Source organism: Myotis lucifugus, unplaced genomic scaffold (genome assembly GCF_000147115.1).
Source record: "Myotis lucifugus unplaced genomic scaffold, Myoluc2.0 scaffold_52, whole genome shotgun sequence".
NCBI classification, from domain to species: Eukaryota; Metazoa; Chordata; class Mammalia; order Chiroptera; family Vespertilionidae; genus Myotis; species Myotis lucifugus.
This window is the reverse complement of record NW_005871100.1, coordinates 6,977,241-6,996,130: the sequence shown is the minus strand read 5'-3', so window position 1 is coordinate 6,996,130 and position 18,890 is coordinate 6,977,241. Positions and strand designations below refer to the sequence as shown.

The 18,890-nt window shown below is 45.2% G+C and overlaps 1 protein-coding gene and 1 pseudogene across 5 annotated transcripts in view; both read right to left on the bottom strand.

The window, feature by feature from the left end:
• CDCA7L (cell division cycle associated 7 like) overlaps positions 1-18,424 on the bottom strand; it is a 33,120-nt gene extending 14,696 nt beyond the window's left edge. For all 5 annotated transcript variants that reach the window (XR_002829294.1, XM_006088814.3, XM_014455918.2 and 2 more), the window contains exon 1: positions 18,271-18,424. Coding sequence is in view for 4 of the 5 variants with exons in the window: in XM_006088814.3 (XP_006088876.1) it covers positions 18,271-18,294 (24 nt within the window). In the remaining variant the exon portion in view is untranslated. The remainder of the gene's footprint in view (positions 1-18,270) is intronic.
• LOC111826066 lies at positions 11,329-11,451 on the bottom strand (annotated as a pseudogene).
• Positions 18,425-18,890: the final 466 nt, after the last annotated feature.

Below are 18,890 nucleotides of genomic sequence, written 5' to 3'. Positions count from 1 at the left end.
ATTTTTTAAAAATTATTCATTTTTAGAGAGGCAGGGAGAGGGAGAAAGAAGAAACATCTATGTGAGAGTATAGTATCGATTGCATGACCCAATCTGGGATCCAGCCTGAAACCAGGGCACACGCCCTGACCAGAAATGGAACAAGCAACCTTTTGGTGCACTGGACCACGCCCAACCAACTGAGCCATACCAGCCAGGGCAAAATTTTATATTTTAAAACTAAGTATAACTTCTAAAGGCTTTTTCACCCTGGCCGAGTGGTTCAGCTGGTTGGAGCATCATCACGTACACCAAAATGTTGCGGGTTCAATTCCTGGTCAAGGCACATACCTAGGTGGCAGGTTCAATCCCCAGTCGGGGCACATACGGGAGGGAACTGATCAATGTTTCTCTATCACATCTATGTTCCTCTTTCTCTCTCTCTCTCTCTCTCTCTCTCTCTCTCTCTCTCCCCCTCTCCCTCTCCCTCTCCCTCTCCCTCCCTCCCTCCTTCCCTCTCCCCCTCTCTCCCTTCCCCTCTTTCTAAAAAAAAAAAAGTTAATATTAAACATATTCTCAGGTGAGGATTAAAAAAAAATCAAGGCTTTTTCCATATCTCAATGATATTTAAATCCATGCTTCCTGATTAAAAAATACCACTTCCTAGCCAGGAGGAACATATTTATCATCTATTTAATTTTTGAAGGAAAAAACCCCCTGGGATTCTCTTTAAGGTCAATTGATTCAAGAGCTGATTTTGATAAAGCTTTAGGGAATGCTTCTTATTCCAGGAACACCACTGTATATAATTTCACCTGGAAACAAGCTCCACGTTAAGCCCTAAGGAACAGCATAAAGGAAATTTATGCACACCTTCTCATTTTCCTTATTGTTTTTTAAAGCTTTGGTAGCAAGGATGGCAGAATTTGCAGGGTGAACTATCTTGCGACTGGGAAAGACCTTTTACACAGAGGAACGCATTTGTTCAACCCACGGCAAAGGGGATTGTTCCACATACGCTCCTACCATAAACCCTGTCATTTCCTTAAATCGCTTATGAGTAAATTGGTTGGTCCATAAGAAGCCTATATACCTTGCACCATTTACCAAACAAAAACAAAAAACTAACTAAAAATGGATCAAACTAAAATAGAAAATCTAAAACTATAAAACGTCAAGAAGAAATAAAAGGAAATCTTTGAAACCTTGGGTTAGGCAAAGAATTCTTAGATACAATACCAGAAGCATAATACAGACTTTTACAATGTATAGACAATCAAAATTAAGAATATCTGCTCTTCAAAACAGAGTTAAGAGAATGACAAAAAAACCCCAACCAACTGGAAATTGCATATCATTTATCTGATAAGGAATCCATACCCAGAATATATAGAGAACTCTCAAAATCAATAATAAAAGCAAATAACACAATTTAAAAATGGGCAAAAGATGTGAGCAGACACTTCACCAAAGACACACATGGCACATAAGCACAGGAAAAGATGTTCAACAACCACAGTCATCAGGGAAATGCAAATTAAGATTGTAATGAGAGACAACTACCTACCTATCACATGGCTTAAAAAAGCATGACAATACCAAGTGCTGACAAGGATGTGGAACAACTGGCACTCTATCATAAACTGCTAGGGCCACTCTGGAAAACAATTTGGCAGTTTCTTATAAAGAGAAACATACCCTTCCCACATGATCCATCGATCCCACACCTAGGTATTTACCCAAGTGAAAGGATAATTATGTTTGCTCAAAATTTGGAATTAGTTTTTTTTGCAAACCTAGAACCAACTCACATCAACTAGGGAATGGATAAACAAACTGTGGTACATCCACACCACAAATACTACGCAGCAATAAAAATAATTACTGATAGACCCAATAATATGGATAAATCTCAAATGCATTATGCCAAGTGAAAAAGGTTACATAGTATCTGATCCACCTAGATGACATTTTGGGAAGGGCAAAACTACAGGAATAAAAATCTGTGGTAAATACAATGTACAATGGAATAAGACTCATACTACCATGGAGATAATCCTGGAAAACGTTACACTAAGAGAAGGCAGATGCAGAAGGTCACATATTGTGTGATTCCATTTAGCAGAATAGGTGAATCCAGAGGCCAAAGCATATCAGTGGTTGTCAGGGGTTGAAGGAAGAAAAAGCAAGGGGCAACTGCTTAATAGGAACAGGGTTTGCTTCTAAGGTAATTGTTAGAACACACAGACCCAGGGAAAAGCCTGGAAACTAAAAATTTACCTCCTGAAAATCTACCTCCGTAAGAGAAGGGCAGGGAAGACCGAAGAAAACGGCTGGCTATTCCAGTCTGGTCATTAACAGATTTTATGAAGGAAAACTTACACAGGAGGCGTGTCTTGGGCAGCTGCAAGACCAAGCCTAACTCCCTACAGCTTGGCAGGCACCAAAGAATTATATGGGGGCCAGGGTAGGGGGGTGAGGCGGGTGGCATAGTCACGGGCACTAACATGAATGCTACCAGACACGGGGAATTACTTGACGCGGTTTACCAGGTTAGGACAGCGGCCTATTCCAGGGAGCAGCGCATACCAGGAGGCAAGGGAGGGGTGCCGATTTATGTTAGCAATTACATTCAGACAGCCTCTAAGGGTTTGGAGAAAGCAACCTCCATTCCGGCCCGGGGCCAGCTCATAGGCAGACAAGAGATTGAGGAAAAATCTCTCCTGCACAGTAATGATATGTTTTGGACTAGATAGAACTAATAGTTATACAACACAAATGTACTAAATGCCACTGAATTTTTCACTTTAAAATGGCTAATTTGAGCCCCGCTGGTGTGGCTCAGTGGTTGAGCGTATAAACCTATGAACCAAGAGGTCTCACAGTTCGAGTCTCACAGTTGGGGCACATGCCCGGGTTGGGGGCTCAATCCCCAGTGGGGAGCGTGCAGGAGGCAGCCGATCAATGATTCTCTCATCCTTAATGTGTGTCTCTCTCTCTCCCTTCCTCTCTGAAATAATTTTTTTAAATATATTTTTTAATTGCTTTCAGAGAGGAAGGGAGAGGGAGATAGATATAGAAACATCAATGATGAGAGGGAATCATTGATTGGCTGCCTCCTGCACGCCCCCTTCTGGGGTTCGAGCCTGCAACCCAGACATGTGCCCTTGACCGGAACCAAACCTGGGACCCTTCAGTCTGCAGGCTGATGCTCTAGCCACTGAGCCAAACCAGCTAGAGCTGAAATAAATTTTTTAAAAAGGTTAACCTGATATATGAATTTAACTTAAATATTTGTAAAAATTTAAACTTATTATAATAATTAAAAGTCTTATCCCACTATTCAAATCCTATATAATAAAAGACTAATATGCAAATCGACCGAACAGTGGAATGACCAATGGCAGGCACTGACCACTGGGGGCAGATGCTCAACATAGGAGCTCCCCCCCCCCCCCCCCCCCCCGGGGGTCAGGGGACTCCCACAGGGGGAGTGCCGCTCAGCCAGCAGCCGGGCTCCACGGCTGGCGAAGCGCGGAAGTGGTGGTGGGAGTCTCTCTTGGCTCTCCAGCAGTGGGACATCTCCCGAGGATTCCGAGACTGTGAGAATGCATGCCCGGGCTTGAGGCCCCCCCCCCCCCCCAGTGCACAAATTTCGTGCACAGAGACTCTAGTTTGCTTATAATAATATAAAAGTAGACCAGTGGCTTACTAACTACTTCAAATCACATGCAGAATGCAGCTCCTTACCATGATGGCAACTGGTCCCTCTTGTCTAAACTGAGCACAACGCCAGGCACAGGGTCACGTGCTTCCCTGAGCACGCTCTACAGGCCGGCCTCCATGTAGCAGTTGGGGAGCCTTCGGAGTTACACTGCTCCTCCCCTGCTCCCCGCTGGCTTCCTATCAAACTAAAGTAGTAAAACCCTACATTCCTACCATAGCTCCCTCTAAAACCTCTTTCCTTTCCACTCTGTTTTTATTTTCTACGGAATAAAAAAAAATACTTATGAATCTATGCACAAAGACGTAATCTGTGACATCAATAACAAAGTGGAGGACAGAGCTATATAGGAGTTCTTTTTATGCCATTAAAGTTAAATTGGTATCATTAAAATAAAACTGTTTTAATTTTAGATAGTTATACACTGAGTAGCCAGATTATGACCACCTGACGTTTGTAGGCAAATTAGCTATAATTTCATGCTCAAGTTGCTAGAGGGCCAGACCATTATAAATAGGGAAGCAGGTTGTTTACCACGACAGAAGTGATTTTTTTCCTGAAGGTATGGGTAAACAACGCGATTTAACAGCCTTTGAACAGGGGATACACACACACACACACACACACACACACACACACACACACTGAGTGGCCAGATTATTATGACCACCTGACGTTTGTGGGCAAATTAGCCGTACACTGCATCATATGGGATATGGAAGCCGAAGGCCTGTTCGAACACCTTTGCTGTCTGCAGTTACCAAGATAAAACATCTCCAATTCGCACAGGAACACAAGGATTGGACAGTCGAGCATTGGAAAAAAGTCATGTGGTCCGATGAACCACGTTTCCAGTTGCATCATGCAGGTGGCAGAGTGAGAATTTGGCGGAAACAGCATGAAAGCATGCACCCCACATGCATGAGTACAACCCTTCAAGCTGGTGGGGGCAGTGTTATGGTTTGGGGCATGTTTTCCTGGCATGATTTGGGCCCTTTAATTCGTGTGGAACAACGTCTGAATAGCACAACATACCTAAGTATCATTGCTGATCAAGTTCATCCTACCATGTTGATCGTGTATCCCAATGGAGATGGCTTCTTTCAACAAGACAATGTGCCATGCCACGGTGCTCGTATTGTGCAGGAGTGGTTTCAAGAACATGAGGGAGACTTTACCTTGCTTAGGTGGCCCCCACAATCACCAGATCTCAAACCAATTGAGCATTTGTGGGTCAAAGTTAAAAGAGCCAACAGGCAGCTGGTTCCACAACCATCAAATCTCACAGAACTGGACAGTGCTATTCATCAGGCATGGTGTCAGATTCCTTGCATCACCTTTCAATATCTCATGGAGTCAATGCCAAGAAGAATCGCTGCAGTATTGAAGGCAAAAGGTGGCCCAACGAAGTACTGATGGGTGGTCATAATAATCTGGCCACTCAGTGTGTATATATATATATATATGTGTGTGTGTGTGTGTGTGTATTTCTCCCCTGTTCAAAGGCTGTTAAATCGTGTTGTTTACCCATATCTTCAGAAAAAAATCACCTCTACTGTCGTGGTAAACAATCTGCTTCCCTATTTATAATGGTCTGGCCCTCTAGCAACTTGAGCATGAAATTATAGCTAATTTGCCTACAAATGTCAGGTGGTCATAATAATCTGGCCACTCAGTGTATATAATTGCATTGTAACAACAGAAAACACATCTAGAGAACACACAAAATCCTATATAATAAAAGGGCAATATGCAAATTGACCGAAGGGCGGAACAAACGGTCGGTCACTATGATGCATACTGACCACCAGGTGGCAGACACTCAATGCAGGAGCTGCCCCCTGGTGGTCAGTGCACTCCCACAGCGGGAGCGCTGCTCAGCCAGAAGCTGTGCTCACGGCTGGCAAGCACAGCGGCGGTGGCGGGAGCCTCTCCCACCTCTGCGGCAGTGCTAAGAATGTTTGACTGACGGACATCCCCCGAGGGCTCCCAGACTGCTAGAGGGCACAGGCCTGGCTGAGGGACCACCCCCACCACCACCCGAGTGCACAAATTTTGTGCACCAGCCTCTAGTAAATAAATAATAATGAACCAAAACATGTTACTACAGAGAAGTCAACACTGCACAAATATAGGCAATAATGGAGCAAAGAAGGGTCAAAAAAAGCTTTAAGACATACAAAACCAAAACAAAGTGGCAAAAGTTAAGATCTTCCCTATTAATAACCATTTAAATGCAAACAGATTAAAGTCTACACTCAGAAAACATAGATTGTAAAAATGAATTTAAAAAAAAACAAACAGGATCCAACTGTATGTTCTCTACAGGAGACTTTAGATCTACTAATGCAAGTAGTTTGAAAGTGAAAGGGTGGAAAAACATTCAACACCAACAGTAACCCTGAGAGATGGAGTGACTACACTAGTATCAGACAAAGCACAGGCCCACCTCATCTTATTGTGCTCCGCTTCACTGGGCTTCACAGATGTCGCACTGTTTACAGATTGAAGGCAAGACCCCCCTTTATATCGATAAAAGGGTCAATGCACCAAGAAGATAATACAATTATAAATATATATGCACCAAACATCAGAGCTCCAAAACACATGCAGCGAACACTAAGAGAATAAAAAGTGAAATAGGTGTTTCTACAACAATATTTGGAGACTTCGATACCCCACTTTCAATAATAGAACAACCATACAGAAGATCAGTAAGGAAATAGAGAAAACGAACAACACGATAAAGCAACCAAAACTACCCGACATATACACTCCACCCAACAACTGAATATAATTTTTCTCAGGAGCACATGGAAAACTTCCCCCAAACAGATCATATATTAGGCCACAAAACAAGTCAGTATTAATTTAAAATTATTGAAATCACATAAACTGTCTTTTCCAATCACAATGGAATAAAAACTAGAAATCAATAACAGAAAGAAATCTGAAAATTTCACAAACATGGAAATTAAACACACTCTTAAACAATGAATGGGTCAAAGAAGAAATAACAAAGGGAATTAGCAAATACTTTCCAACCAATGAAAACAAAAACAAAATGTACCAAAACATATGATATGCAGAGAAAGCAATGCTAAGAGGGAAATTTATAGCTGCAAACACTTATTTAAAAAAGAAGGAAGATCTCAAACCAACAAACTAAATTTACACAATAAAAAACTAAATAACTCTGGCTATATTAATTAATTTAAAAAATCCAAATTACTGAAATAAAGCAGGGACAATACTACCAACTTTATAGAAATAAAAAGGATGACAAACGAGTGACTATGAGCAACTATATGCCAATAAATTGGGTTATCTAAGTGAAATAAACAAATTCTGAGAAACATACAACCTTCTAAGACTGAAACATAAAGAGTAAGAAATCTGAATAGACTTCTAACTGGTAAGGATTTGAATCAGTATTCAAAAACCTTCCCGGGACCAGATGGCTTCAGTGGTAAATTCTATTTGACAGTTAAAAAAGAATTAATACCAATTCTTTTCAAACTCTTTCAAAAACATTGAAGAGGAGAGAATATTTCTTAACTCATTCCATGAGGCCAGTATTATCCTCCCACCAAAGCCAAATACTATGGTAGACTGTTGAACACCGCAGGTTTAAACTGTGCGGGTCGACCAAAAAAAGGGGGAATACAAGTGGATTCATGCAGTTCAAACCTGGGTTGTTCAAGAATCAACTGTAATCAGAAAGATATCACCTATTCATGGATTGGAAGACTTCATATTGTTAATATGGCACTACCCAAAGAAACGCAAGCCCTATAAATCCAAGCAACACTTTTTTTTTTTGCAGAAATAGGACAGCCTTTCCTATTCTTGTGGAAGCTCAAGGGTCTCTGAAGAACCAAAACAATCTTGAAAAAGAAGAATTGTGTTGGAGGACTCACATTTACTAATTTTAATACTTACTACTATGATACAGTAATCCAAATAGTATGGTCCTAAACACAAACATCTAGACCAGCGGTCACCAACCAGTGGTCCGAGAGGTCTGAAAGGTTGGCGACTGCTGACCTAGACCAATGCAATGGAATAGAGTGCCCAGAAACAAACCCTCATACCTATGGTCAATGACTTTTGACAAGGGTGCCAAAACTACTCAATAAGGAAAGGACAGTCTTTTCAACAGACCATGCGGGAGAAACTATCTCCACATGCAAAAGAATAAAGTTGGATCCTTACTCAACAGCATCTATGAAAAAACTCAAGATGTATCAAAGACCTAAACGTAAGAGCTAAAATCATAAAACTCTTAGAAGAAAATATAGAAAGAAAATTTCATGACATTGAATTTTGCAACGATTTCTTGGATATGACACCAGTGACACAGGCAACAATAGAAAAAACAGATAAATTGGACTTCACCAAAATTAAAAACTTTTGTGCATCAAAAGACACTATCAAGAGAGTGAAAAAAGGTAACCTAGAGAATGAGAGAAAATATCTGCAAATCATGCATCTGATAAGGAATTAATATCCAGAATATATAAAGAACTATAGCTCAGTAACAATACCAATTGAAAGATGAGCAAAGGACTTAAGACATTCCTCCAATGTTATACAGATAGCCAATAAGCACACACAAAGATGTCCAACCTCACTCATCATTAGGGAAATACAGATCAAAACTACAATGACACACCACTTCACACTCATTAGGATGGCTATTCTCAATAAAACAGAAAATGAGCACTGGTGAGGATGTGGAGAAATTAGAACCTTTGTGAACTGTTGGTAGGGATGTAAAACAGGGCAGCAGCCACTGCCGAACAAAAAAATAAGCATAGAATTACCACATAATCCAGTAACTACACTTTTAACTCGATGCCCAAAAGTATTGAATGCAGGGGTTCAAAAAGATATTTTATACCAATGTTTATAGCAGCATTTTTCACAATAACCAAAAGGTGAAAACAGCCCAAACGTCCATGGATGATAAATGGATAAACAAAATGTGGTGTATGCATACATACAATAGATGATTACTCAGCTTTAAAAAAAAGAATGAAATTCTGGTATGTTACCACACAAATGAACCCTGACAACATTATGCTAAATGAAATAAGTCAGGCACAAAAGGACAAATAGAGTATGATTCCAATACAACTTATAGGAGGTACCTAGAATAGTCAGATTCATAGAGATAGGAAGTGGAGTAGTGATTATCAGGGGCTGGGTGGGGGGAGGAGAGGAATGGGGAGTTAAGTGTTTAATGGGCACAGAGTTTCAATTTAGGAAAGTTCTAGAGATGGATGGTGGTGATGGTTCCACAACAGTGTGACTCTACTTCAGGCCACTGAACTGTACAACTTAAAAAGAGTTTAACATGGTAAATTTTATGTCATGCACATTTTACCAAAGTAAAAAAAAAGGCAGAAGAAAAATAATCACTGTCATTTTTTAAAGAGAAAATATAAGTGGGGAGAAGCGTACAGACGGGTCTGAGCGTACAGGGCTTAGGAGAGCTATCTGCGGAGGCCGAGGAGCCAGGCTTCGGCAGAGGCCCCGAGAGGGAAGGGAGCCAACCGCCTGGGGAGTGCTGGGTAATTTCCTCTTCCAGAAAGGGCAGCAGACAGGAAACGCGAAGCCAGTGTGGAGATTTCTCTGGATTCTGAGAGACTGATCATCAAATAGCCTTTGCCTATTTCAAGGCCCAGGAAAAGGCATTCCTCCCATAAAGGCATGAGAACATTTGCATAAAGCTCTGATGGCTTCCAAACTATGACTGGCAGCATTCTGTGAAGCAGAGCCCCTATGTCCAAGGCTATCATTAAAAGGCATCAAGAAGACTGTAATAGTACCAGTCTGTGCTGGGCACCATGCTGAGGGATCCGATGAGGAATGAGTCATATGGGGTAGGGGGAGCCAGACAATCTTTAAACAATTGCACTGTGGTGTGATAGATGTGAACGGGGAAGAGTCCAGAAGGGAACCTGACCCAGCTGTGGGGTGGATGGTCAGGAAGACTTCTAGGGGCGGCGAGATCAGCCACATCTACACAGCTCAGGACAGAGCCAGATGGAAGGAGGACTCACAGTAGATTCACAGATAAGAGAGTCACAGGCATGTAAGCACAGCACAGGGAGTATAATCCATAATCCATACTAATAGAAGGGTAATATGCTAATTAGACTGGGTCATCCGGTACTCCTTCTGGACAAAGCCACGGTGGCAGTGGTGGGGGCTGAGGCAGAGGCGGTTAGGGGCAATCAGGCAGGCAAGCAGTTAGGAGCCAGCGGTCCCAGACTGCGAGAGGGTGCAGGCTGGGCTGAGCCGCCCCCCTCCCCCCGACCCGTGCACTGGGCCTCTAGTATTATAATAACTCAGTATGGTGCTAGATGGGTACTAGACTTACAAGGGGGGGATCACTTTGTAAGGTATAGAAATGTCTAATCGCTAGCATGTACACCTGAAAGTAATATAATATCGTTCGTCAACTGTAATTGAAAAATTGCGTTTTAAAGGCTGGGGGACAGTGAGGCCCCCACCTTCCAGAGAAGAGGGTCCCTGTGCTCAGTGCAGACAGGTGCTGAGCAGATCTGCACAGGGATGAGGGGGGAGGACCTTCACTGCACAGCCCAGCCCTGAGGCCTTTAGACAGGGAGCCTCTTGACACACTTGTGCCCAGCTCGTGGAAACCGTGCAGAACAATCCCTGGGGCGGGGGCCATGCGGACTGCACATACCACATGGCTCCTGGCATTGTGCCCGAGTGAATGTGCACGCTCCCTAAGAGGGCGTGCTCCCTCGGTCCCAGGGAAGAGGACCCACTTGGCACGATGAAGGTCACTGCACAGCCAGATGCTCTTTTCGGGGAGTTTTTAAAGCTGGGAGTGTGGGAACACAGGAAGCTGGTTGTTGTTAAGTCGGGTAAAGGGGAGTCTATGTCAGAGGCCCTGGCTGGGAAAGGCTAAGTGAAGTCCCATTGGCTTCAACGACTTTGATTTAAAAAACTCCCCAAGTAAAAAAAGAAAAATGCCTGGGACCCATTGTCAAAGGAGAAAAGAGAGAGGATTCAAAATAAACAATGATGTTTAAATGCACTTCTGTTTTTTTTCTTGACTTTCCATTTAAAGTCAACCGCTAATGGAGAACAAAATGAAGGTACTAGATAGTTTGCATTAAAAAATGTTCCCAGGGCCCTGACCGGTTTGGCTCAGTGGATAGAGCGTCGGCCTGCGGACTCAAGGGTCCCGGGTTCGATTCCGGTCAAGGGGCATGTACCTTGGTTGCGGGCACATCCCCAGTGGGGAGTGTGCAGGAGGCAGCTGATCGATGTTTCTCTCTCATCGATGTTTCTAACTCTCTATCCCTCTCCCTTCCTCTCTGTAAAAAATCAATACAATATTTTTTTTTTAAAAAAATGTTCCCAGGGATTTCAATATCCACGAAGCCCTCAGAGTCCTGGAGCTTTAAATAAAAAGATATTGGGGTGTGGGGGGGTCCAGGGGGTTATCTTTTCTATTTTAGGATTTATTATAGGTGTGATTTCTAAGTTTTATGCTTGGCAGTTCCATGCTCCCCAAACTGGGGGAGCTCAGGGACAACTGGAGGGACAGGGAAGGGGATGTTTTCTAAGAAGAGTACTTTAAAATAGCATATTTGTATTAAAATAAATTAAAATGTTTCATGGAAAAGAATGCAAAACAGGCATGACTTTTAAACTGGTAAGAACAGATACTACACTTGATCGTAGCCAAAAGGCGGAGAAGCAATGAGGCATGACTTTTAAAGATAAAACTGGAGATTGATGAGAAAATCCACACAGGCGGGCGAGGCTGCTACACCTCCAGGCTCTGGGGCAGGCAGGAACTGGTCCGTTGTGCAACAGAAAAATTCAAGAAGCCCAGCCCGCTCCAGGATGTCCCGGACGGTCATAACTCATGCTTCCACTCACTACACACTGACAGCCCTACACCGTCTTTGTAAAATAGTCAACAAATATCTAACACCTACCTCTTGGATGCCAGGCCCCTCACACTTCAGGGTATTATCATTTGGGCCTGCTGCATGGTTTTGTCACAGGTCACTCCCCTGGGGTAAACCCTGGACCCTCCTCACAGAAGAGGAGGTCTGCCAGCAGGCAGCCAAGGGGAGGGAGGGAAGAGTTGGGGAGGGCTGGGCCCTGGGACAAAAGACCAAATGCCAGAGCTCAAGGACACAGGACTCTCCTGCAGGGGGTTAAAGATGGGGGCCGCCCAAACCACTGTGCTGCTGCCATGGCAGGTTTGGGGGAACAGCAAAGGGGTCTGTGTGGAGGGATCCCCACCACACCCAGGCCTGAGGATATTGGCACAACTGGCAGGACCCAAGACACCTGGGAACTTGTCCCCCACACACCTGCCCCCGCCCCCCGCCCCCCGGGCTGTCCTAAAGCTCAGGCTTTAGAGCTCGCACCTGTAAATGCTCTTCTGTAAATGTTTTCAGGGCAACACGCGACCAGAAAAGTGCACATATCTGGTGACGTTTTCCAAACGGCACCCGCCCATTACAACCAGCACTTTATATTGGTAAACCTAGCACTTGACTTTAGATGTCCAACCTTCAGGAATGCTACCTCGTAGTTCAAATAAGCAAGACCAAAGCAGGCAACTCCTGTTAAACAGGGATTCACTGCCCCAGGAGAGCAGCTGGGCACAGGTACCCGCCTTCCACTGCCACAACCAACTGCACAAATCCCAGGAGAGTCCGGCCCACTGCACTCCCACGAGGCATCCATTAGCATTCATCCATCTTGGCGCTCAGGGAAGGGTCCATCTTGGCGCTCAGGGAAGGGGGGGGCGGGGTCCAGGCAGACCTGAAGGTGGTACAGAACGAACATACTTCTACTGCTGTCCCCTTCCCCCAAAGAAGCACATTCCAATAGGTATTTTAAGTTCAGGAAGAAAAAGCCACTGTTTCGGTCCAGTGACCATGAGCCCAGGTTCTAACCTGAGCAAAAACTGCATTCTCTCAGCTAAACAGGGAAATGCCTTAAAAAAAAACAATGTGTCAGAGGTTCCCCCATTGAAAATCAGGCCCCTTTCCTTTTATGAGATAGCAAGCACACAACAAAGAACAATAATTAAAAACAATGTGGTCTCCAATACAAGGAATAAGATATGTACTAGTATGTGCATATATCCCAAGACACTTATTGTAAAATTCCTTTAGTAATAAAAAAAAAAGTGTTTCAGCAACAGAAAATTAACACATGGAACACACATCTCAATGAAATACTGCAGTCATTAAACATGAAAGCTATCAAGACCTCCAAGCTACTGAGAAAAATAGTATTGAAGGCGCTAAAGAAAGAATTCAAACAGCAGTCACACTATAAAAGCTATGCAAAAATGGTGACGGAAAAAAGCCACTGGATGGAAAAATAATTAGAAAATGACACCCAGAAAGTGGGTAGGTAGAGCAGTAGCTCAATGTTTATTTTCATGTCGACTTCTCTTAACATGCCATTTCTTTTTTAATATATTTTATTGATTTTTTACAGAGAGGAAGGGAGAGGGATAGAGAGTTAGAAACATCGATGAGAGAGAAACATCGGTCAGCTGCCTCCTGCACACCCACTACTAGCAATGTGCCCGCAACCAAGGTACATGCCCTTGACCGGAATCGAACCTGGGACCCTTCAGTCTGGAGGCCGTCGCTCCATCCACGGAGCCAAACCAGCTAGGGCTTAACATGCCATTTCTTACACAATACAAAGATCATGTGAAAATCATTGTCATGTAAAAGCCTTGTGGACCTTATTCGTATTCTGAAGCTGACATTTGCAGACATCATCCAAGGAAGCCTGTGCAAAGCATAAGACCAGCTCCTCCTGTGAGCACCCCAGCCCTCCCAGTGGGAAGGAGGAGAGAAGGTAATCATGAGAAAAAAAGGAAGTGCTGACACCCCTCATATTTAAACAGCACCTTCTACTTGGCATGCCTCTGATCATCTCAGTGGCACTATGCGGGGCAAAGACCTCTAGCCTCATAACATTTTTTCCGTGAAAATCTGGTAACCTGTGAAAATCTGGTAACCTGACCACGTCTGTGATTCCAATGGCAAGAGAACTGAATCCCTGCTCGCTCCTTCTTGCTGGTTGCCTGAAGCTAATTGCTCAATTTCACCTTATCTTTAAAATGCAGATAATGCTACCTACTTCAGACAACTACAGTGAGGATTAATTCTGATAACGTTAAGTACCTAGCACCGCCTGACTTTTAAAAGGAAGGTTGGGAAGACTGGCTCTTTTTTTAAAAAATATATTTTTATTGATTTCAGAGAGGAAGGGAGAGGGAGAGATAGAAACAGCAATGATGAGAGAGAATCATTGATCGGCTGCCTCCTGCACGCCCCCCACTGGGGATGGAGCCCGCAACCGGGGCATGCGCCCCGACAGGGAATCAAACTGTGACCTCCTGGCCCATGGGTCCATGCTCAATCACTGAGCCACGCCCGGCTGTGCAGAAGGAAGGATGGCTCTTAACACCTCCCACTCCCCAAACCAAAGGCCACCTAGGTCCCCACCGCACAGAGCAGAAGCCAGCTGGGCCTGCTGGCAAAGGCAGGAAACAAGAGGCTTCCTTTCCTCCAGCATAACTCACAACACCTAGCACACAGGTGGTGCTGATCACAACACCTAGCACACAGGTGGTGCTGATCACAATACCTAGCACACAGGTGGTGCTTATCACAATACCTAGCACACAGGTGGTGCTTAAAGAACACCTGACAAACAGACTAATCCAGGCAGGGAGCCCTCAGTCATCAGCTGATGACTGTGGGGGAAAAGCAAACAACAAAACAGGCAGTAAACATGACGATATGGACTCAAACTCTGCCTCCAGGACATGTTTTTGCAGTGCAGAGAGGGCATGGACTTTCACTATGGAAGACAAACTTTCCTGTGTGTTAACTTCAGCTCTATTTACCAAATATGCCTCTGAAGGGTACTATTTTAAAACACTCAGAAACCACTGCTTTTCATAAACAAAAAGAAAAAAAAAAGGCCTCACTATCATTTTCTTATCTCTACCCATCCCCTAAGTAGCCGGAGACAATTCCACTTTGGTCAATAAAGCTATAATAAGTCTTCACAAAGCAAAACTGCATCCCCAAGGTATGAATTCTAAACTCTCCCTCAAAGAGCGGAACTCTCACCAGCAGTTTAAAATGAGCATGCCCGGACTATTCTGTTCAAATGGCTTTATTGATCTTTTCATTAATTTAGTGTAACATTTATAACTGTTTTAAAGTCACCTAATTATGTCATGGCTTTCTGTCCTGTATGCCTGACCAAGGCAGAATTGCTGTTCTTGGAGGTTTCTCCCGATCACGAAAAACTCAGCTCTTAAATTGATGAGTCAGTAGAATTTATCAAAACAACCACAAAGTGGCCTTTTAAATATGGAACTATAAAAGTGGCAAATCATTGCGCTGTCCTTCGAAGATGACATGCCCCCCCCCCCCACCCCTGTGACCTTCTAGGGCAGGGGTGGGCAAACTTTTTGACTCGAGGGCCACAATGGGTTCTTAAACTGGACCGGAGGGCCGGAACAAAAGCATGGATGGAGTGTTTGTGTAAACTAATATAAATTCAAAGTAAACATCATTACATAAAAGGGTACGGTCTTTTTTTTTTTTTTTTTAGTTTTATTCATTTCAAACGGGCCGTAGTTTGCCCACGGCTGTTCTAGGGCTTTGGGCACAAATTTTAAGCTGGGTACAAACTTTGTTGCTATGAGGTCAATACCCAGAAAAAGTCCCCTTTACCCCTCCTTTACCCCTAACAGCATGCATATTCATGAGAACATTTAGCTTCATTTCCTTCCCTAAAGGACCAAACTGCATCCTGAAGCTAGAAGAGAGTTAAAGGACAGCACGGACATTCAGGACCTCCCAGCCTCTCTGCCAGGAAGCTGAGGCCGGCTCGTCCTCGGCTCGTCCTCAGCTCCTGTGAGCTGCACTGCTGAGCGCTCTCAGTACGAGACCGCCTTTACTGGGTAGTATTCCTGTCATTCAATATGAAACCACAAAGACACAGTGATCAGCCCAACAAGGACTACAGCCCAGGGGAGGTGTGATCACTGTCAGAGAACCTCAACTCCAACACGCTGGTGAGTTTTCAAAAGAAAAAAGAAAAAAAAAAGCCAGTGTGGCTCAGCATTTTTGAGTGTCTACCCAGGAACCAAGAGGTCTCTGGTTGGATTCCTGGTCAGGACACATGCCCAGGTTATGGACTCGATGCCCAGTAGGGGGCGTGCAGGAAGCAGCCCATCGATGATGTTCCTCTCTCATTGATGTTTCTCTCCATCCCTCTCCCTTCCTCTCTCTCTCAACATCAATAAAACATAGTTCCTAAAACAGAGTCTAGAGAGGAATTCAGGGTTTAAATGAGTCTCTTCTCTCCCTCTCCCTGCCTAGTTCCCTCTACTCAGAGCACGAGGCCTATGCTGCTTTGCTGAACCCCTTCCACCTCCGTGCTTTCCAGGGGATGGGAATTTTATTTTCTGTGTGTGAGATTAAACCCACTGCACACTGAGCTGAGATTCAGCTCAGTAACACGCTTCAGGCAGTGCACCACACTGCTGCATTCATAGGGCTGGGGCACAGGCTGCAACCACAGGGCTTTAAGATCTTGCTGCTCCTGAAATGCTTATTAAGTGCTCTTATCTGCAGTGGATCTTTTATAACCCGCAGAACCACTCTCCGCTCCTTTAAATTAAGGAGACTATAATCTGCTCGCATTATGATGAACAGGAACACTCCCACTGGAAAAATCATCGCACAAATCTTAATGTGTACTGCCAAGCAGGAGATCGTTGGTAAAGAAAAAAAACAAAACATCTGATATCTTACACTTAGTAATTTGCCCTAATTGACGCATAAGGTGTGGAAAGCATTTGTGGATTACCCCCACGTGGTAAATAGCTTAACATTTTAGAGCTACCAAAATTTAGCCTCATAACAGGAAAAGTTCCCTTCCTAGACATTTTGGGACATTTTGGACTTCCTTAGTATGAACTATGTAAATAAGTGGTGGAAGAGAGCTCATCAGAAATACAGGATTCAGGCAGGAGTGATACATTATCAAGATACAGTTACTGGTGACATTCACAAGGGGCTCCTTTTTAAACCTTGGAGACACCTGAGCCTCCTAGAAGCACAGGATACTAATTATATGGTAAAGTGCCACGGGAAAAATAATAATAATAATAATTTAACCCTGATTCAATCCTTTTTAACCTCGAGTTACTGTTTGTTTTCCTTGCTTTTCATACCTCCCTCATTGGAGAAATTTTAAACTCTTACTCTTTCTTATAAACATCCACAACAGATTTCTCCCAAAGGTTCACTTTCAGAAAGCCTTTCAGAAAGTACTAAACAGCCAAACTGACCATTGTTGGCTCTGCCTTTAATGTGCCGCAGGACCTGGGCAGGTGACAGGGGCCTGGGCTCTGGCACCAGGGGCCACCCCAGCAGCCTGGCGCAGGGCCGAGGGGCGCCGGCTCTTTCTTGTCTCCCAACACCCAGGCCCAGCACCAGGTGGAGAAAAGAGCTAAACACCAGACAAAGGTTGTAAGGTGTGGAAGCAGTGAGTCAGAGGCGCTCACAAAAAGCAAGAAAGAAAACCAACACTTCATACAAAGTATCTTGGGCTCTCGCAAACTGCTTCCTTCCCTTTCTAAAAGTTTTATTTTTAGTTCATCTGAAAAACAAAAGTGTTTATGGCTAACCTCTGGGGGGGAAAAATACATTCACTACTAGAAAGTAGAGAAAGGCTCTTTTTAAAAGAAAGAAGGAAAACTGAAGCCTCGTTCACGTTCCCAGCACCCACTGAAACATTAGGGTGGCTTACTCTCAAGTGTTGGTTAATGAGATTTTTTAAAGCTACTTAAGACCCTAACGCGTTAATTGGGGTCGTGCTGTGTATACGGTTTGGGGGATCTTGGGGCTTTTTGTTTTCTAATTTGGCCTAATGACGTTGCCACCCGCACCCCCACTCCTCCCCAAGTGGTTACAAATCCTGGAAAACATTTACCAAAGTTCTAGAACAAACACAAGAGCAATTCCTTTTAAACTCCATTATCCAGGCTGAACTGGCCTGACCCTCAACTGTCTTTTCAGAAAAATTACGCTTTTCTTAAACTTCCTTATCTCTGTGCCAATTCCGAGAGAAAGTGGGGGGCGCGCACCAGAAAAGCTCCCCACTCCCAGCCCCGGCTCCACAAGCGCAGCAAACGCCGAGCGCTGCGCCCCTGCACCCTCCCCTCGAAATGCGTTCAGTCCTGCGACCCTGGGCACCGACCCGGGACGGAGGCCACAGCCCGAGCGCGGAGGCTCCCTGCGCCTCCAGTCCGCCTGGCACAACCGTCACCCGCTGCGCACACCTGGAGGCACGCCCACTCCGGGGTTCGCGGGACTGGGCGCGCCGGGTCCACAACTCCACGGCCAAGGGCCACGTTCCCAACCCCAGGCGGAGAGGAGGGCCGCGCGCCAAGGGAAGGCGGGCCGCGGGGGCGCTGGGGCTGCGGCGAGCGGCCCGACCCTTACCTGAGAGCGAGTCGCCAGCTCCATGCTTCCACCCGGGCTCCAGCTTCCTCCTCGCACGCTGCCCGGGAGCCTGCCTCCCCGCCTGGCCAGCGAACGCCAGCGGCCGCGCAGCCCGCGCGCAGCGCCCGAAGCTCCGGCCGCCCGGGGAGGGGCGCACTCGGCGCCGGGACAGGGGGAGCGCGCAGCGCCGCCCAGTTGGCGCCGCCGCCCAGGGCCGCGAGGCTTCGGTCCCAGATCCAAACTTCGTGACCGGGGAACGTCGCTTCGCTGGAGGCGCGAGAGGGGGCTGCAGCTGGGCGCGGCCTGGGGCGGCTACCCGTTTGGGGGTGCCGGGCTCCCCCCTGCAGCAGAGGGAGGGAGTGGAGCCGTCCGGCCGGATTTCGCGCGGGAGAAATGAAAGGGGGCAGTCCCGGGGCAGCCTCCAGCTGGCACGCTGGGCTTGGCTTTGCGCGCGGGATGTGTGCAGGGTTTATTGCTGGCGTCTGCTGCAGTCGGTGGGTGTCTCCGGGGCTGCTTCAGAACTTGTCTGGTTTTGTTGTTGCAAAGGGGCGTTTTGTGCCGCCTTCCAAAACATTTAGCTAGAGTTCCCTCTGCAAAACGTTGCAAACTCCACTGGAACT